Source organism: Papio anubis, chromosome 13, assembly GCF_008728515.1.
Source record: "Papio anubis isolate 15944 chromosome 13, Panubis1.0, whole genome shotgun sequence".
Lineage (NCBI taxonomy): Eukaryota > Metazoa > Chordata > Mammalia > Primates > Cercopithecidae > Papio > Papio anubis.
Window position 1 is genome coordinate 2227607 of NC_044988.1, and position 21988 is coordinate 2249594.

General features: G+C 37.9%; 1 protein-coding gene across 4 annotated transcripts in view; it reads right to left on the bottom strand.

Moving 5' to 3' along the window:
• The window catches only part of ZNF782 (zinc finger protein 782), a 68754-nt gene that overhangs the window by 10516 nt on the left and 36250 nt on the right, over positions 1-21988 (bottom strand). For 3 of the 4 annotated variants that reach the window (XR_002517721.2, XM_017949326.3, XM_031654013.1), the window contains 4 exons: positions 19901-20505; positions 18682-18877; positions 17776-17834; positions 13052-13178 (listed from right to left, as the gene is read on the bottom strand). Coding sequence is in view for 3 of the 4 variants with exons in the window: in XM_017949326.3 (XP_017804815.2) it covers positions 13052-13178; positions 17776-17834; positions 18682-18823 (328 nt within the window). In the remaining variant the exon portion in view is untranslated. The remainder of the gene's footprint in view (positions 1-13051; positions 13179-17775; positions 17835-18681; positions 18878-19900; positions 20506-21988) is intronic. The other variant, XM_021927752.2, reaches the window with a different exon arrangement.

Genomic DNA, 21988 nt, shown 5'->3' on the forward strand with positions numbered 1-21988 from the left:
GAGAGAAAATTTTGAAGCAACAGTGGCCAAAATTTGCCAATTTTAATGACCTATATAAACCTGCAGATCCAAGAAGCTAAATAAATGCCAAGAGGAAACATAAAATCACACCCATATACATTATAATCAAATTGCTAAAACCTGCTGGAAAAAAGTAAATTTTATGCAGACAGAAAAAGACATAATATGTGCAGAAGAACAAAGAAAATTAAAGCTGACTTCTTGTTAGAAATTTTACAGTCTGGAAGACAATGAAGTGACACTCTTAAAGTACTGAAAGAAAAAAAATCTGTGGGGAAAAGGAAGAGAGATCAGCCTGTTACTGTGTCTATATAGAAAGAAGTAGACATAAGAGACTCCATTTTGTTCTGTATTTGAGATGCTGTTAATCTGTGACCCTACCCCCAACCTTGTCCTTTGCAAGAGACATGTGTTGCGGTGACTCAAGATTTAATGGATTTTGGGCTGTGCAGGAGGTGTCTTTGTTAAACAAATGCCTGAAGGTAGCTTGCTGGTTAAAAGTTATCACCATTCTCTTAATTTCAACTACCCAGGGACACCTACACGGCCAAAGGTCGCAGGGACCTCTGCCTAGGAAAGCTAGGTATTGTCTAAGATTTCTCCCCATGTGATAGACTGAAACTATGCTGCTAAAAGGTTTATGGAGATGTTTGCATATGCATCTCAAGGCACAGCATTTTCCTTTGAACTTATTCATGTCACAGAGGTTTTTGTTCATATGTCTTACTGCCGATTTCCTCTTTTTTCTTTGATCCTATTGTCCTGCCACTCCCCTGTCTTTAAGATGGTAAAGATAATTATCAATAAATACTAAGGGAACTCAGAGACCGGGGCCGGCGTGGGTCCTCTGTAAGCTGAGCGCCGGTCCCCTGGGCCCCGCTTTTCTTTCTCTATACTTTGTCTCTGTGTCTTATTTCCTTTCTCAAGTCTCTCGTTCCAGCTTACGAGAAACACCCACAGGTGTGGAGGGGCAGGCCACCCCTTCAAAATCAACCTAAAATTCTATACTTAGCAAAGATGTTTCAGCCAAAAAAAAAAAAACTGAAACAATTTATCAGCAACTGATGTGTATTACAAGAAATGTTAAATTTTCCCGACAGAAGAAAAACGGTACTATGAAAATCTTTGATTTATATAAAAAAATTTATAGAGATAAAGAGCACCATAAACTGGAAAAAAGAGGATGAAAATAAAATATACTTTTCTCATTCTTGGAATTCTTTTCTTTAAATAGAATATTATCTTTCAAGTTATCTTTTTAGACAATATTATTTATTATGGGTTTCATAATATATAAACAGCATACATAAAGAGAAATTCTGCATAATGATAAAGGGAATAATTAATCAAGAGGATATAGCAATCACAAATGTTTTTCCATCTTATAACACTACTTCAAAATACATAAAGCAAATCCTGATGAAACTGGAAGAATAACCAAATCCACAATTGTAGCTGCACAGTAAAACTCCTTTCTCAATAATTTATAGAAGTAGATTACAAATAAATAAGAAGGAGTACAAAAGACTTCAAGAATATTATCAACCAACATGACCTCCATTTATAGAACACCGATCCAAAAGGAAAACACATATTTTCAAAAACATATGAAACATTTAACCAGGATAAATCATATCATGGGCCCTGAAACGAGTTTAAATAAACTTTAAAAGGATTTTAAAAAATCTTGCTCTCCAAATAGGAATTAAGTGAGAAAACAGTAATAGTAAAAAAAAATTTTCAAAGAGTCAAAAATTTAAAATAAAAAAGCCATGTTCTATTAGAAATATGGAGTAGAGGTATTTCCTCCTATCTTTTCTGGTAAGTATAGCTAAAAACTATGGATATTATATATTTAAAAACATAAGATGCTGAAAGGTGGAGAGAAGACAGCAGATTGTTCAGGGACCTCAGGACTTAAGGAATGACAATGATATATTCCCAATTAGAAGCTGGAGAAGCTGGCAACAAGCAACATGAATGTGGAGACAGAAAAAACAAAACAAAACAAAACATAAAACCCAAAACTTGTACTCTCAAACCAGAGGTTCAGGAAAGAGGCAGCCTAGCAAGACTGAAAACTTTTAGACAACGACTGTTCTTATTTCAGCCAAACACAAAATAAAAAATACATTCTCCACCTCTACTGCTGCCATGAAAGGCCACGTGGGGAACTCAAATGTCTGTGCTCACCAGGCTGGAGGAAGGCTCCCTTACCGCTCCACCAGGGACATGTCAGAGAGGGCTGACTGGGGGCTGAGACATGTCTCCAAGCCAGGCAGTGACAAGGTCCCCTGCCCCCCAGTGTCAGTCGAAGCCCCATGGGGAGCAGTAATGAGGCACTCCGGATCCTCCCATGCAGGGTATTATCAGTGAAGGCAAAATGGGGATCTTGAACTGCCACTACCATTCAGCAGTAATGACAACCCCTCCTCCAGGTGCCGACAGAGGCTGAGCAGGAAACCTGGACTTTCAGCCCACCTTTCAATAATGAGGCAGCACCCCCCACCTCCCCTGCCACAGTGGTGTCAGAGAATGCCTGCTACATGAGAAGATTTAATTAAATAAGACACAGATCTTATAATTTCCAAATAGGTTCAATCTAAAATCACTTGTCATACTAAGATCTAAGACAACTTCAACTTGATTAAGCAAAGACAATCAATAGATGCCAACACTGAGATGGCACATAAGTTAAAAATATCTGATAAAGTCTTTAAATAAGCCATCATATAAATGTTTAAACAAATAGTAAGAAACATGAAGCAAAAATAGAAAGTCTCAGGAAAGAAAGAGAAGATCTATGAAGTAGATATTTTAGAGTTAAAAAATACTCAGTGGATGGGTTCAACAGCAGAATAAAGAAGACAGAGGAAAGAATCCATGAATTTTAATATAGAAGAGTAGAAATTACCCAATCTGAACAACAGACAGCAAACAGACTAAAGCCACAGGGACCTGTAAGACTATAACGTAATATCTAACAATTGTGTCACACAAGTTTCAGGAGGGGAGAAGAGGGCGGGGCTGAAAAGCATTAGAAGAAATGATAGCTTACCAACTTAGTGACTACCATGAGTTAAGGGATTGTAAAAGGAGTTGGGCTGACTTTATATAAAGGGGTAGGACAAAGCTCTTTGTGGTGACTGAATAGTTCTGCTGACTTGACTGTAGTGGTGGTTATACCAATCTATACATGTGATAAATAACACAGAACTATATACCTGTTGTGCCAATGTCAACTTCCTGATACTGACATTGTACTACAGTTGCATAAGATGTAATCTCTTGGAATATTGAAGCATTTAGGATTTAAAAACTGTCTTAGGCCAGGTGCGGTGGCTCATGCTTGTAATCCCAGCACTTTGGGAGGCCGAGACGGGTGGATCACGAGGTCAGGAGATTGAGACCATCCTGGCTAACACAGTGAAACCCCGTCTCTACTAAAAATACAAAAAAAAAAAAAGAAAAGAAAAGAAAAGAAAATTAGCCAGGTGTGGTAGCGAGCACCCGTAATCCCAGCTACTTGGGAGGCTGAGTCAGGAGAATGGCGTGAACCCAGGAGGCAGAGTTTGCAGTGAGCTGAGATCGCGCCACTGCACTCCAGCCTGGGCGACAGAACAAGACTCTGTCTCAAAAAAAAAAAAAAAGAAAAAGAAAAAAAATTGCTGTCTTCTTGGCAGACTGACATGTAACATCACTCTGTATCAACAATTTTCTGCGCTCTGAAGTCTCCTTCATCTGATATGAACATAGCCAATCCTGCTTTTTTATGGTTAATGCTCCATGGCACACCTTCTTCTATTCTTTTACTTTCAATCTACCTATTATTTTTGAAGTGAATTTCTTGTAGATGGCATATATTTAGGTGAATTTTAAAAACCACCTCTTTCAATCTGTCTTTTAATTAGTGTATTTAGACCATTTAATGTAATTATTGATATGCTAGGGCTTTAATCTGCCATTTTATTTGTTTTCTGTTTCTTCCCTTGAATTTTTATTCATTTTTTCCTGATCTCCTCTCCTGAACATTTTTTTTTTTTAGAATTCAATTTTTTACTTATCTATGTTTCTAAAATATTTTTGAGTATACAACTTAAGTTGTTTTTTAGTGGTTACTCTATATGTTAAATTATATACATATTACTTATCACAGTCCACTGTGACAGAGGAAATTAAATATTTCCTCTGTATATACTGAGAACCACATCAGAGAATGTTACATTTTTCCCTTCAACCATCAAACGAAATTAGAAAACCCAAGAGGGAAGGCAAGTATATTGTATCTCCCAGCATTTTTAGTCTTTCCATTGTTCCTTCTTCCTTCCTAATGCTTGAAAGCTTCCTTTTATGATTTCTTTTCTGTTCCAAGAACTTCCTTCCTTCAATTCTTTCGGGGTAGGTATGCTGGCAATAAACTCTTAGTTTCCCTTCATCTGAGAATGTCTCAATTTTCCCTTCATTTCCAAGAGATACTTACACTGGATATAGAGTTGTGTTAACAATTCTTTTCTTTCAGCACTTGAAACATGTGTTCTCTGTGGTTTCTAATAAGAAATCCACTGGCATTCCAATTCTTTTACCCCAAAAGCAATATATTGTTTCCCTTTTGTTGCTTGTCAGATTTTTTCTTTATCTTTAGTTGTCAGAAGTTTCATAATTATGCTTCTTAGCATGAATTCCTTTGGGTTTATCCTGTATAGAATTTACTCAGCTTGTTGAATCTCTAGGTTTATGACCTTTGCCACACTTGGGAAAATTTTAGCCATTATTTCTTTGAATTTTTTTAGCCTTTTCTTATGGGATTCAGATTACACAAACATTAGAGATTTTCTTTCAGTTTCTGGGGCTCTGTTCATTTTTATTCAGTCTAGTTTTTTCTTTGTAAAGAGTGACTCATTTCTATCGTTCTGTCATAAAGTTCAGCAATTCTTTTCTCTGTCTACTCTGCAGCTGTGCATATGTAATTACTTTTTTTAAAAGTTTTACTTTAGAATAACTTAGATTTACAGAAAAGTTAAAAGGATGGAAAGAATTCTTGTATACCTTGCTCCAAACTTCCTTCACTGTTACCGCCTGAAATTACCACAGCAGTTGCCTCACGTAATATCAGAAATTCCAATGGCAGTTTTTTCATAACATAACATTATGAAATAAAGTCTACACTTTATTCAGAGCTCCTTTTTACCTAATGTCTTTTTCCTGTTTTACAGCTTCATCCAAGATTCTACATTACATTTAGTCACCCTGTTTCCTTAGGCTCCTGTAAACTAAGTGTTTTGAGGTATTTTGGATCACCTTGACAGTTTAAAGGACATTGTAGAATGTTCTTCAGTTTTGGTTTTTCTGATGTTTTCCTCATAACTGAAGTGGGGTTATGTATTCCTGGGAGAAAGACCACAGAGGTAAAGTGTCTACCATTCTCATCACATCTCATCAAGGGAATAGGCCATCAACAGACTTATCACTGATGATAACTTTGATCACCAGTGGAGGTAATAGATGCCAGGGTTTTCCATTATAGTTATTCCTTTTCTCCAGTATGCATATTATACTTTTTAGAAGACTGTCACCAGGCACAGCTCACTACAGCAGTGGAGAACTATGCTCCACTTCCTCGAAGAGGAGTAACTACACAAATTATTAGGAATTCTTCTGTTTGGGAGATTTTCTATTCTCTCTTATTTATTCAATTATTTGTATCAATATGGACTCACGAGTTTTTCATACTTTGGGTTATAAACCAATACTATGTTGTTTATTTTATTGCTCAAACTGTTGCAATTTTGGCTACTGGGAGATCTTTCAGTTGGCTCCCCTGTTCTTTGACGTATCCCCTGCTATGGTTTGGGTATGGTTTGTCCCCATCAAAACACATGTTAAAATTTGATCCTTAATGCAGTGTTGGGAGGTGGGGCTTAGTGGGAAGTGTTTTGGTCATGGGGCTGGATACCTCATGATAAGATTAATGCCCTCTGACATGGTTTGGCTGTGTCCCCACCCAAATCTCATCTTGAATTGTAGTTCCCATAATCCCCATGTGTCATGGGAGGGACCAGGAAGAGACAATTGAGTCATAGGGACGGTTTCCCCCATCATATTCTCGTGATAGGGAGTTAGTTCTCACGCGAGCTGACCGTTTTATAATGGGTTTCCCCCTTCACTGGGCACTCATTCTCTCTCCTGCTGCCCTGTGAAGAGGTACCTTCCACCATAATTGCAAGTTTCCTGAGGCCTCCCCAACCATGTGGAACTGTGAGTCAATTAAACCTCTTTCCTTTATAATTACCCAATCTCAGGTGTTTCTTCACAGCAGCATGAGAATGGACTAACACACCATCCCATGGGGAAAATTACCCAATCTCAGGTGTTTCTTCACAGCAGCATGAGAACGGACTAATACACCATCCCATGGGGGTGAGTTCTTGCTCTCACAGGAATGTATTAGTTCCTGTGACAGTGAGTTGTTTAGAGAGACTGGCTTCCTCAGTTTCACACTCTTGCTTCCATGCAATTTCTTTGCACATGCTTGCTCCCCTTCCACTTTCTGCCATGAGTTGAAGCAGCATGACGTCCTCACCAGATGAAGCTGTCCAATTTGGGACTTCCCAGCCACCAGAACTGTGAACTAAATAAATGTTTTTTCTTTTGAAATCACCCAGTCTCCCGTATTGTGTTACGGCAACACAAAACAGACTAAGACAGAAAACTGGTACTGAGGAGTGGGTTGTTGCTTTACAAACACCTGAAAATGCAGAAGTAGCTTTGGAACTGGGTAATGGGTAGTGGCTGGAAAAATTTGGAGGGGCAGGCCAGAAAATGTCTATACTGCCATGAATGGAGCATTAAGGGTGATTCTACCTTAAGGGTGGCTCAAATGAAGACAGGAAAACAAAGGAAAGTTTCAAACTTCTTACAAATTGGTTAAATGGTTGTGAAGAAAATGCTGATAGAAATATAAACAGTAGAGACCATTCTACTAAGACCTCAGATGGAAATGAGGAAGCATGTATTATGAGCTGGAAAAAAGGCCATCCTTTTTACACAGTAGCAAAGAAGGTGGCTGCATTGTATCCATGCCTCAAGGCTTTATGGAAGGCAAAACTTAAAGAGTGGTGAACTAATATAACTGGTGGAAGAACTTTCTAGGCAGCAAAGTGCTGGAGAAGCTGCATGGTTACTTTTAACAGCTTATGCTGGAGTTATAGTAGCAAAGGGATAATGTACAGATGGAATTTATAATTAAAAAGGAAGCAAAGTGGAAGGAGTACTCTGATACTCTAGGACCAGGGTGGAAGTCAGTTTTTGGTGATAGGAAAGAGTTGCAGGTTTTTTCCATAGTGGTTAGTTAGAGTAGGGCAGTTGTCTAAAATTTTCTCTTTCTGGGTGGTTGCATTCCTGTTTTGTCTAGAGGAAGCAGACTTTACTTGGGACTTTTTTTTTGTCTGTGCCAATTGGTGTTTCAGGCTGATACATTACGCAAAAATAAAACTGAGAAAGAGGTGTCATTTGTTGGGTTCCAATGTCCCTAGCCTGTCTGTTTCCTTCTCTCACTGTTCAAGTCTTCTTATGTTTTTGCATATAATGCCTAGCGGTTTTAGCTGTACTTAAGGAGAGGAACAGGAGGAAGTATCTCTAATCAATCTTATTTGGAACCATCAGTCTCTAAAACGTTCATATTTAAGAACTGCCTTTTAAATTTACTGTAATCTTTCAATATGAAAAACACGTATGTAGTTCAAAAATCCAAACTGTATAAAAAGGTATATTAAAAGTCCCACTTCCATTCCTGTTCCAATCACTCACTTCCCACCTGCTATATTTTATTACTTTCTGATTTTTCTCCCAGTGTTTCATTTTTGCAAGTATCAACAATCACATATATTCCTCTCTCTTCTTTTCTTACTCAAAGATGGCTTTCTATGGACACCATTCTACTGCTTCTTTTGACTTAATATTTACGGAATATCACTCCTTATTTGTATATAGGCTCTTGCCCATTGTATGGTTGCATAGTCTTCATTTGTGTGTAGAAGTAACATACTTTTAGCCAATTAGTCAATGACGTACATTTGGGTTGTTGATATTCTATTGCTATTACAAACAATGCTGCAATGAATAACCTTGTGTATGTATCATTTTGTGTTTATGCAGGTATTGTTGCTGAGTATTGTATATGTTGCTGAGTAAAAACTAATGCACCTGTAATTTTTTTAGTGCCAAAAAATTACATTTCTTAGCAGATATGGTTGATTACTATTTTACTTAAAACCCTCAATGATTACTTATTGCTTAAAAACCAGAATATAGCCTCAATAATATATATTCACTTGGTCCACTTTCACATCTGTACCATATGCCTTCTTGCTTTCTTTGTTGCAGGTGTACTGGTTCTTTTTCAGGACTCTGTACTCACTATCTTCTCTTCTACCAGGGGTCTTTGTGCTTGTACTTTTATCTGCTTGGAATGTTTATATTTCCTTATTTAGCTTATTCCTAGACTTCCTTAGAGCTATTCTCAAGCACTGCTTATCTTTTTCTTTGAATTTGAAAAGTTTCTTTAAAAAAGTAAAAAGAGTTCAGTGAACCCTTCCCCTCATAGATCCTTTACCCAGCTTCAAAAAATATCACAATTTTTTTAATAGAAAGGTTTTCTTGGCCTCAGAAACTCTTCAAATCACCCTATGAAAATTAAGGCTGTGCTATTAAGTAACTTGAGAACTGCACTGGTGTCTATCAAAGAGTGGATATTAAGTAAACAGTTGTTAAGTTTTAATTGCATTTCTTTGATCTCATACTGTATGATTGAGTGTTCAATCAAAGAAGAAGAAATATGTCTTCTAGACATAAATAAGAGACATGTCTTAGTAACCCAATATGCAATTTGTGTGATGCAGCTAAAGCAATGCTGAGCTTTTTATGGCACTAAATGTGTACATCAGAAAAGAGGAAAAGTCTCAAATTAATAGTCCATGATCTCACATTAAAAAACTAGACAAACAGCACAATAATCCTAACAGAAGCAAAAGTAAAAAGTAGAAATCAATTAAATTAAAACCAAAAAAACAAAAGAGAAAAATCAATGAGAGAAAAAGCTGGTTGACTGAAAAGAGCAGTAACATTGTAAAACCTCTAGGAAGAGTGAATAAAAAAATAAAAGAGAGAGTAAGAAGACAGAAATGACCAATATAAAGAATAAAACAGGTCTATAAATACAGATCCTAAAGACATCAAAATGATAATAATGGAATGATCTGAACATTTTTCCACATATAAACGTGACAACTTATATAAAATGGACTAATTGTTAGAAAAGCAAAAATACCACAATTCACCTAATAGAATTAATTTGAATATCCATATATATGACTTAAAGAAATTGATTTGTAAAACTCCCCAAAAAGAAGTCCCTAGGCCCAGATGGTTTCACTAGATAACTCTACCAAACATTTAATGAAGAATAAATACCACTTCTATACAACCTCTTCCAGAAAATTGGAAGGAACACTTTCCAACTAATTTTATGAGGCCAGACTTATGCTGATATGAAAACCAGACAAAGGTAGTACAAAACTACGGACCAGTTTCTCTCATAAATGCAAAACTACTTAACAAAATATTTCAAATAGAATCAAATGATAAATAAAAAGAATTATATGACATTACCAAGTAAGGTTTATTCCAAGTCTGTAAGGCTGGTTCAATATTTGAAAACTAGTCAACAAAGTCTACTATATTAATGGAGTAATGAAGAAAAATCATGTAATCACAGCAGTATATACATAAAAAATATTCGACAAGATTCAATATCCATTCATAGTCAATATTCTCAGAAAACTAGGAATACAGTAGAAGTTCCACCATTTGATGAAGAATATCCACAAAGGACCTGCTAGGATCATTTGGTGAAAGAGATGTTTTCCCCTGAAGGTTGGGAACAAGGCAAGGATGACTACTCTCACCACTCTTATTCTACACAGTACGAGAAGTCCTAGCCAGTGTAATATGGCAAGAAAAGGAAATAAAAGGCATACAGATTAGAAAGGAAGATAGTAAAATGACCCTATACATAGATCACATGATAGCTTATGTTAAAAAATCAGAAGGAATCTACAAAAAGCCTTCCTAGAAAGTTCAGCAAGATCTCAGCATAAAAGAACAAACATACAAAAATCAATTACATTTCTATAAACTAGCAACCTTTGCATGCAAACAGAAATTTAAAACACAATGCCATTAACAATTATCCAACCAAATGAAATACTGAGGTATACATATAACATGTACAGGACTTTTACATTGAAAACTACAAAACACTGAAGCAAGAAATCAAGATCTAAGTAAATGGAGAAATATCTTGTGCTTATGGATTATAAGACTTAAAATAAGACTCAAAGCAGTGAAGATGTTAACTGTCACAAAATTGAAAATTTATAGCTTTAATTCCTGTCACTCAATAAGATTTTAACATAATGAAATTATTACAATATGTATATGCAAAGGCAAAGTAACTAGAATAGCTAAAACAATATTGAAAAAGAAATATAATGTGGGAATATAATAGTCTCATACAAGTACAGTCAACTGATTTTTGACACAGGTGAAAAAGCTAGGAAGGGTAATGGTGCTGCATGGAGCAAATGGATATCCATAGGCAAAAAAAAAAAAAAAAAAAAAATTATCTCAACTTACACTTCATGCCCTATACAATAATTAACTCAAAATGCACTATCATTAAAATGCAAAATATATTACACAATTTTTAAAAATAGGAGGAAATCTTTGGTCCAAAGACTTAGTGAAGAGTTCTTAGATACAAAATTTTTACAAAACTGATAAACTGGACTTCACCAAAATTAAAAACTTATGCTCTTCAAAACATCCCATGAAGACGACGAAAAGACAAGTTACAGATTGGTACAAAAATGTGCAAACCACACATCTGATAAAGAACTCATATCTAGACTATCTAATTTCTCAAAAGTCAATGGTAAAACACACGAACTTCCAATTAAAAAATGGACAAAAGCCATGAACAGACATTTTACTAAGGATACACAGATGGCGTGTGAACACATGAAAAGATATTGATTATCAGTGGCCATTAGGGAAATGCAAATTAGGATCACTATGAGATATCACTATACACCTATTCAACCACTAATATATAAAATAGCAACAATGCCAAGAACTAGAAAGGATAGGGAATAACCGGATCCCTCATACATTGCTGGTAGAAATGCAAAATGGTACAGCAACTCCGGGAAATAGTTTGGCACTTTCTTAAAGAATAAAACATAACTTACCATACAATCCAACAATCACACTCTTTGGTACTTATCCCGGAAAAACTTATGTTCACAAAAATTCTGAACATGAATGTTCACATCAACTTTATAATAGCCCCAAACTGGAAACAAACAAAATGTCCTTGAATAGGTGAACGGCTAAACAATGACATTCATATAGTGAACTACTACACAGCAATAAAAGGAATGAACTATGGGTACGCAACAACTTGGATCTCAAGAGCATTTTGCTGAGTGAAAAAGGCAATCTCAACACATCAAATACTGTATGATTCCATTTATATAACAGTCTCAAAATGACAAAATTATACAGCTAGCAGATTAGCAGTTAGCAGAGATTAGGGACAATGTGAGAGACGGCATGGGTGTGACTATGAATGAGTAGCACCAAAGAGATCTTTGCGCTGATAGAACAGTTCTGTATTGCAACTGTGGTGGTTACACCAATGTCCACATGTGATAAAATGGCACACAGCTATTCACACACATTATGCCAGTGTCTACTTCCTGGTGTTGATACTGTAGTACAGTTATATAACATGTAACCTTTGGGGGAAATGAAGGTGAGGACACAGTTTTTGCTAATTCCCATAAATCTATAATTATTTCAATATAAAAAAAGGTTTCTTAAAATATATGCAAAAAATTAAAAACTGAAAACATTTTCTCTTTAAAAAGAGAAGCGAGAGATAGCAAGAAAAAGTCTGTAAAACATATATCTAATAAAGGTCTGAACTTCTTCGACTAAACAAGCAAAAATACTAAAAACTAAATGAAACAAAAATGAGCTGAAGATTTGACTGGTCACTTAAAGAAGATTTATGAATGGCTGAAAAGCATATAAAAAGAGGTTCAATGTTGTTAGTCATCAGGAAAATGCAAATTAAAACCCAACTAGAATTGTTAAAAACAGTAAAATTTTCCAAATAATGGTAACCAAAGAGTAATGAGAACTCACAGACATTGTTCATGAAAATGAAAAACTGTGGAGCCAGTTTGAAAACATTTGGCAGTTTCTTATAAAGTTATAGACAGATAAACTTATCAGAAGACCTGGCAAGCCCACTCCTAGGTACTTACACAAGAGAAATGAAAACATATGTTGACACAAAGACTTGTATGTGAAAGTTCACAGCAGCTTTATTCATAAAAGCACCAACTGGGAAAAAGTTCCATATGTTGACCAACTGATAAAGGATAACAAATTGCAGTATATGCCCACAAAGGGACACTACTTAGGATAAAATAATAAACCACTTATACACACATGTGCATGAGTTTCAAAAGCATTATGCTAAAGAAAACCAGACAAAAGGGAGTATATAATTTATGATTCCATTTATATGAAATTGGAGAAAAGGCAAAATTATTACAATCGAAAGCAGACACATAGTTGCCAGGGGTTGTGGGGGAAGGCATGGAGGGAGGGGACTCACTGCAAAGGGCTACAAAGAATCTTTTGGGGGTGATAAAAAGATTCCAAACCATGATTTGGATTGTGGTAATCAACTGTATACATTTTTTAAAACTCATTGATTTGTACACTGAAAGGTGCTGAATTTTATTTTCTGTTAAATACACCTCAATAAAAGGAACTAATATAAAAAAGGAAAACCAGAATTGCACTGTAGAGGGAGTCACACGGTACGGTACGGAGAGAGAGAAAGAGAGGAGAAACAGAACTGCCCTCTGGAGGGAACCTCATGGTAAGCTGTGCTCACCCACTGAGACGAGGTGGCTGTAGTTCTCCAGCATCACATCTCTGTACAGGGTCCTCTCAACAGGGCCCATGTGCTGCCACTCCTCCTGGGTAAATTCCACAGTCACGTCCTTGAATGACACTGATGCCTGTAACAGTGCATTTCTGATTAATCTGAGTGTTCAGAATCAGGGAAAGGAAAATGTTTTCGGAAACTAACTCACTATGTTTACTGTTGAGAATTTAAAACAAAATGCTACAAGGGATTATTATTATGACCCTAATTCTGCCTTATTCTTTTGAAATGCATAATTAGCACAAATATTTGTTCTCATGCTCTCATTTGTATTTATTTAAAAATTATACACATACATTTTTATTTAACATACTGAGGAAGCTTAGTGCCCTTTTAGGTAAAATTATTAGAAATATGATTCCTGCATACGTTTCCCATGGTGCAATCTTGGCTGACTGCAACCTCCACATTCCTAGGTTCAAGCAATTCCCCTGCCTCAGCCTCCCAAGGACTACTGGTGTATGCCACCACACTGAGCTAGCTTTTTGTATTTCAGTAGAGATGGGCTTTCACCATGTTGGTCAGGATGGTCTTGATATCCTGACCTCATGATCCGCCTGCCTCAGCCTCCCAAAGTGCTGGGATTACAGGTGTGGGCCACAGCGACCGGCCGGGAAGTGAATCTTCACAGGAATGAAAATCTGTTCATTATTATCTCATGCAGCTATACACAGAGATGTGGCATGATACATAACACAAAAAAGCTCAAAAAGCTAAGAAAAAATAATTAAAAGAAATGAACAAAGTCTCCAAGAAATATGAAATTATATAAAATGGCCAAACCTAAGAATAACTGATATTTTTGAGGGAGAAGAGAAAAAAGTCTAGAAAAATTATTTGAGGAAATAACTGAGGAAAACTTCACTGACCTGGCTAGATATTTACATATCCCAATGTAAGAAGGTCAAAGAACTCTTGGAAAATTCACGGCAAAAAGATCTTCACCAAAGCATATAGTCATCAGGCTGTCTAAAGCCAATATGAAGGAAAGAATTCTAAGAGCACTAAGATAAAACCATCAGGTAACCTATAAAGGAAAATTTATCAGACTAACAGCAGACCTCTAAGCAGAAACCTTATAAGCAAGAAGGGATTGGGGGTCCTATCTTCAACCTCTTTAAATAGAGTACCTGTCAGCCAAGAATTCTGTATCCAGCAAAACTAAGTTCCATAAATAAAGGAGAAATAAAGTCATTTCAGACAAACACATGCTGAGGGAATTTGTCGTTACCAAACCAGCACCATGAGAAATGCTAAAAACCTAGAGGAAGTGAATAAATTCCTGGAAACATACAACACTCTGAAATTAAATCAGGAAGAAATTGAAACCCTGAATAGACAACAAGTAGAGAGACTGAATCAGTAATTAAAAAATTTGAAAATTGCCAACAACAACAAAAAGCCTGGGACCAGAAGGATTCACAGTTGAATTCTACCAGATATTCAAAGAACTGATCCCAATCCTGCAGAAACTATTCCAAAAGACTGCAAAAGAGGGAATCCTCCCTAAATCATTCTATGAAGCCAGTATCACCCTGCTAGCAAAACCAGGAAAAGATACAACTAAAGAAACAACAGACCAATATCCCTGATGAACATAGATACAAAAATCCTCAACAAAACACTAGCTAACTGAATACAATAGCACATCAAAAAGCATATCATGATTAGGTGGGTTTCACCTGAGGGATGCAGGGATGGTTTAACACATGCAAGTAAATAAATGTGATACATGACATAACATAACAAAAAACAAAAATCACATAATCATCTCAATAGATGTAGAAAAAGCATCTGACAAAATCCAGCATACCTATATAATAAAAACTCTCAAGAAACTAGGAAGACAATTTTTCCATGGACCAGCGGTGGAAGGGTGGGGATGGTTTCAAGATTAAACTGATCCACTTCAGATCATCAGGCATTAGTTAGATTCTCATAAGGAGCACGCAACCTAGATTCTTTGCATGTACAGTTCACAATAGGGTTCGCTCTCCTATAAGAATCTGATGCTGCTGATCTGACAGGAGGTGGAGCTCAGGTAGTAATGCTTACTGGCCTGCTGCCCACCTCCTGCTGTGCCGTTCCATTGCTAACAGACCAGTACCAGTCAGTGGCCCCGTGGATTGGGGACCCCTGACCTGTTTAATGGTGCTGGTGAAAGTGGCAAGCCACATGTAGAATAATGAAACTGGATCCCTATCTCTCACTTTATACAAATATCAACTCAAGATGGATCAAAGACTTAAATCTGTGACCTGAAACCATAGAAATTCTAGAAGACAACATTTGAAAAACTCTTCTAGACATCAGCCTAGGCAAAGAACTCATGACTAATACCCCAAAACCAAATGCAACAAAAACAAAAATAAATTAACTGGACCTAATTAAACTAAAAAGCTTCTACACTGCAAAAGAAATAATTACCAGAGTAAACAGCCAACCCACAGAATGGGAGAAAGTATTTACAAACTAGACATCTGACAAAGTATCCAGAATTTACAAGGAACTCAAATAAACCAGCAGGAAAAAAAATAATCCCAACAAAAAATGGGCGAAGGCCATGAACTGTCATTTCTCAAAAGAAGATATACAAATGTCCAATAAACATATGAAAAAAATGCTCAACATCGCTAATCATCAGGGAAACGCAAATTAAAACCACAATGAGATACCACTTTACTCCTGCAAGAATGGCCCTTATTAAAAAGTCAAAACACAATGGACATTTGCATGGATGTGAAGAAACGGGAATGCTTATACAATGGTGGTAGGAGTGTAAATTAGGACAACCTCTATGTAAAAAGTATGGAGATTCCTTAAGGAACTAAAAGTAGATCTACCATTCCATTTAGCAATCCCACTACTGGGTATCTATCCAAAGGAAAAGAAGTCACCATCAATGAAAAAGAAACCAGCACACACGTTTGTGGCAGCACAATTCACAATTGCAAAGATGTGGAACCAACCTAAGTGCCCATCAACTGAGTGGATAAAGAAAATGTGGTACCTATACACTATGGAATACTACTTAGCCATAAAAAGGAATGAAGTAATGTCTTTTGCAGCAACTTGGGTGGAGCTGCAATTCTAAGTAACACAGGAGTAGAAAACCAAACCATATGTTCTCACTTATAACTGGGAGTTAAGTTATGAGTATGCAAAGGCATACAGAGTGACATAATGGACTTTAGAGACCAAGAAGCGGGAGGGTGGGAGGCTAGGGAAAGGTGCTAGGGATAAAAAACTACCTATAAGGCACAACATACACCACTTGTCAGGCCATGGGTGCACTAAAATCTCAGAATTCACCACTATAAAATTCATCCATGTAACAAGATGAATCCATGTAACAAGAAACCACTTGTACCCCAAAAGCTATTGAAATAAAACATATAAAGAAAAGACAGCATTCATTATGATTATTTTAGTCTTGCTCTTTCATTTTAGTTAAGGCCTGTCTTGACTTCTTTTATACTCTGGGATAGTAAAATACGTAAAACAAAATGTAAAAGTAAAATGTTCAGAATCTTAGTTGAAAATTTCAAATACATTTTATGTTAAAATTTAAAATTTTTCCAGTTTTAGTAAACATACATTATGAAAACTTTCTCATCTTAATAAATATATCTAAGTACAGTGCTAAGTAAGAAGGCAGGTTGCATCTTCAGTGTCAAAGTGTATTAGCACGAGGATGACAAGGTGGTGTGAAAATTATAATAAATTTTTATAATTTGTGTATGCAAGGTGGTTTTTAAAATAAAATATCTTAGTATCTCATTTTATTTTCCTTTAGGTTTATACCTTGTCTCTGTACATTTATAAGTGAAGGCATACTGACAAAGACAAATCTTGTTTGATAATGGTCAACCAACAATAAACTAAAAATCTAAAAAAAAATAAGCAAATAAAACACAAATATAAATGATTACAATTTTCTATGAAAATGTAATGACAAAAATTATATTGAGAAAGTATAAATCCAGTATAAGCTTATAAGAAGTTGAGTAATGAATTGATTAATAAATTTATTCAATAATCAAAATCTTCACACAGAAAGTCTTCACAAGGTCCAAATTCATAGGTGAGTTTCACAAAATCTACATATAACACAATTTTCTCATTTTTCTAAATTATTAGAAAAGAAGAAACAAGAAAAAGTGCCCCATTTCCTTTCATGAGACAACCATGGTACCCTAACTGAACAGGGAAACAGGAAAATACAGTTTAATCCAATTTGTGAACACAGAAAAAAAATCCTACATTATTACCAAAAAGTGCTAGGAAAACATGTAAGAAGCAAGTTACTACACTCATTAGCAACTAGGGTCTATACAGGAATTCAAGTTACTTTTAGAAAATCCATTATATTATTCACAATATTTATAGATTCATTAAAGGACACAGCTATAGATTTATTCTAATAGATATACAAAAAGTATTTAATATAATTCAATGTGCATTTATAACTAACACGAGATCTTGGCAAACTGGTAACTGGAGGGAACCTACTAACCCTGACCAAAAGCTGACAGCAAACAAAAGAGTTCATGGTAAAACTGTATATATTTTCCCTCAAGATTTACTCGATCTATTTCTCCTTTTCCATTTAATGCAAGGACCTCATAAATACATTACAATACAAAGTGGGGAATGAATAAAGAGCTTACCTGAAATGTGTTCATTTTCTGTGGCTCTTGGGAGAGTGTAGAGAACTGTGAAGCCTCAGCTGGGGGGACAGAAAGAGGAGGTCACACGGTCTGGCCTACCTCACAGCTCCTAGATTCACCTCCCCAAATCTCAGCAACCCAGTTGGGGAGCAGCCTTCCTAAGGTAACAGGGCCCTTCAGGCCTTGAAAAAGCATGAGAAGCACCACGTAGAGGTGGTACTGTCTCTACGACAACTCTGAAATAGTTTTGGGGCTTAAACTGCTATTTTTTATTGAGTGAACATAAACTTTGCCCAGTTGATTTAACAATAATGCACATGTGCTTTTAACTCACACACAAAAATAAAGACAATAGAGGATTAGTTGAACTAAAGTACACCACAGGATAAGACACTATTCTTTCACTAAAATTAACTTAGCAGGCACCATAGTTCATGCCTGTAACCCCAGCACTTCAGGAGGCCAAAGAGGGAGGATGGCTTGAGCTCAGGAGTTCAAGACCAACCTGGGCAACATGGTATGACCCTGTCTCTACAGAAAATAAAAACTTAAAAAATTAGCCAGGTGTGGTAGCATGTGCCTGTGGTCCCTGCTACTTGGGAGGCTAAGGCAGGAGGATCACTTGAGCCCAGGAGGTAGAGGCTGCAGTCAGCCGTGTTTGTGCCACTGCACTCCTGCCTGGACAACAGGATGAGACTCTGTCTCTGAAACACTAAATTAACAGAAAAATATTCAGTGTGCATCATTTAATTATTTTTCTTAGTAATACTGTTTACCCTTGGTATAGACAATCCACAGAAAGTCTTGTAAAAGAGATGAGCTATTTTAAGGCAAAGAGTTGTAGATGTTTTAACTGGGATGTATTTCTCAAAAGGCCCTTTGGATAAGATGTTTTTGGTGACTCACCTGTGAAAGAATGAACGGAACTGTTTTCCTCCTGGCCCTGCCACAAACGAGGGGTCCCTGGAAACTCACTGAACCTTTCATGCCCAATGTCTTTAAAGCTTTCAAAAGAATCAGAAGTAGATAACCACAGAAAACCCTTCATGTATCATCATGCTGGGATTCTCCAGTGTCACATGTGTTAACAGCAGTATGGCATCTGTAAAGAGTGGAGAACAAAGGGACTGGCGGCTACTTTGGGATCTGGGGACAGACTCTTTGGTTACCCCTACCCCCAGACTTCTGCAATGATGTGGCCTTTCCTGAGCAGCCTGTCCCTGGCCCCCACCCAGCTCATTCTGCTCTTCTCAAAGCTGGCCCAAACCACCCACTGTCACCCATTCTGTGGTGGCTTCTGGAGGCTTCACCAACAAGTCTGGCTCTATCTGGGAAGTAGGATCAAGAACTGCTTCTGACCATACACATCCAGGATCTGCTCCTCTGTGGCCTCTTCTGCCTCTGCTCTGAAGCTCGGGAGGGAGGTCTAGGTCTGAGAGGGGTTCTCTTCCAGGTAAAACTGTTCACAGAGGCCCCTGCTTCCCAAGTAGCAAGGGCTGCTCCGTTCAAGGAGCCTGCGACCTGACCTGAGAAACCATGTTAGTGCCAAAAATCTGACTCTTAGAATTCATCATATCAGACTTAAAAGAGAGACACCCTGACGATGCAGAAGGGGCCAAGAACCTGTCTGACCCAAGAGATCTGAAGACACACCAGAAATCCAGACGACATTTGACACATGGTAAGATTCCATCTACATCCACTCCCTGAGTATTTGGGGACATGCCATTCTGCTAAGTGCTGTGAAGGCTGCAATGCTGGTTATAGGCAGGTGTGATATTAGCGCCTGAAACGGGAAATAAATCACACGTGCCCTTGAACCCCAGCTCCCTCACTGCTAGCTTGTGACCTGAGCCTCAGTTGTTATATTTAATGCAGATGTGGTTGTGAGGTTTACATAAGGCACCCAATGAACAGAACAAAGTGTCTTCTAAATATAACAGCAGCAGTCGCTCATGGCTTAGCAGCCTACAGTCGGCTGTTCGCTTTACAGGTGGTGACATAAAGTTTTAAAACAACGCCATGAAGCAGTCATTATTAATACCCTCACTTTCAGATGAGAAACCTGACTCTCATCCAGGTCCCTGCATTCGCCTAGGCTTGCAGTTGACAGAGCTGAACTTACCCGGGTTTTTCCAGCTCCAGAGCTCGGGGTCTCGATGCAGACCCACCGTCCGGGGATTTCGGGCACGTTGTCGCCCGCGTTACAAAAGCGCTTTCCCCTCCCGCCGCCGCTCGCAACAGGCTCCCGTCCCGCACACCGCGGCCCGCACCCAGCACCTGCTCCCGACCCGCGCTCAGCCCCAGCCGCCCCGGGAGCCAGTAGCCGGGGTCCCTCTCCACCGGCCGGGAAGGCCGAGGGCCCGCCCGGTCGCATCCACTGACACTGGGTGCGGGGATTCCACGAACTTCCCGCTTCCTCTCCCACTCCCGGCACAAACGCGGCCCTGCCGCCCCAGCTCCGCCCCCTCTACTTTGCGAGCCGACCCCAGAGCTCCCCAAACCGCTACCCCGGAGTCCCGAGAACTCAAATGAGGCGGCGGGGCTTCGGCTGCACAGGCGCAGAAGGAGCCCAGTAGCCCCATCCCAGAGTGCTGCGCGGCGAACCAGACTCGTTCAGGACTACATTTCCCATAAGCTCTTGCGTCCGCTTTCGACGTGACTCCTCACGTTTCGGCGATTCAGAACTGGCGGGGTGGAGTTTTTATGAAGAGTCTCCTCTCAGGCTCTCTAAGAACAGGGAGAAGTTAAAGGTTAAAACTTGAACGTTACTGACAAATATAAAGAGTAGCTCTCCGTTGGTTCCCGGTTGAACCAGCATTTTTTTTTTGCATAAGACTTTCGGAGACAATTGGGAAGCTGAATACGGATTGGGAATTGCAAATATTGAAAAAAAGTACCATTACTTTTGTGAACTGTGAAAAAAGATTAAGAATTTTGCAGAAAAATTGATTTTTTTAAAAAAGGAATCACTACCGAAGTATTTAGCATTGAAATGATATAACTTTTAATTTACTTTACAATTTTATACATTTTCAACCTGGAACCTCCACCTTGTCTCTTCACAGCCCACCGGACCCTGTCCTGGCGCCCCCAGGCGTGAGGGTTCTAAAGCGGGTCGAGCCCATTGCTGCAGGTGTTAGAGAAAAGCTTTTGGTTTTTATCCCCTAACATTGCTTCTTGCCGAGTTCTCTTATTGTTTCAATATATTTAAATTTAATGTTAATTATCTTAGGTTTCCATGCTCATAATGAGTTTTCTTGCTTTTTGCTGATTTTTTAAAAAAAATCTCCATTGGTTATTGGGGAACAGATGGTGTTTGGTCACAAGAGTAAGTTCTTTAGTGCGGATTTGTGAGATTTTGGTGCACCCATTATCTGAGCTGTATACACTGCACCCTATTTGTAGTCTTTTATCCCTTGTGCCCCCCCCACCATTCCCCCCAAGTCCCCAAAGTCCATTGTGTTATTCTTATGCCTCTGCATCCTCATAACTTAGCGTCCACTTACAAGTGAGAACATGATGTTTGGTTTTCCACTCCTTAGTTACTTCACTTAGGATAATAGTCTCTAGTCTCATCCAGGTGGCTGCAAATGCCATTAATTCATTCCTTTTTATGGCTAAGTAGTATACCATCATATATATACCACAGTTTCTTTATCCACTTGTTGACTGATGGGTATTTGGGTTGGTTCCACGTTTTTGCAGTTGCAAAATGTGCTGCTATAAACATGCATGTGCAAGTATCTTTTTTATATAATGACTTCTTTTCCACTGGGTAGATACCCAGTAGTGGGATTGCTGGATCAAATGGTAGTTCTACTTTTAGTTCTTTAAAGAATCTCCACACTGTTTTCCACTGTGGTTGTAGTAGTTTACATTCCTACCAGCAGTGTAGAAGTTTTCCCTGTTCACTGCAGCCATGCCAACATCTACTATTTTTTTTCTTGATTATGGCCATTCTTGTAGGAGTAAGGTGGTTTTGATTTGCGTTTCCCTGGTCATTAGTGATGTTGAGCATTTTTTCATGTTTCTTGGCCATTTGTGTATCTTTTTTGAGAATTGTCTGTTCATGTCCTTAGCCCACTTTTTGATGGGATTGTTTGTTTTTTTCTTTGATGGAACTGATTTGCTTGAGTTCATAGTAGATTCTGGATATTAGTCCTTTGTCAGATATATAGATTGTGAAGATTTTCTCCTACTCTCTGTGGGT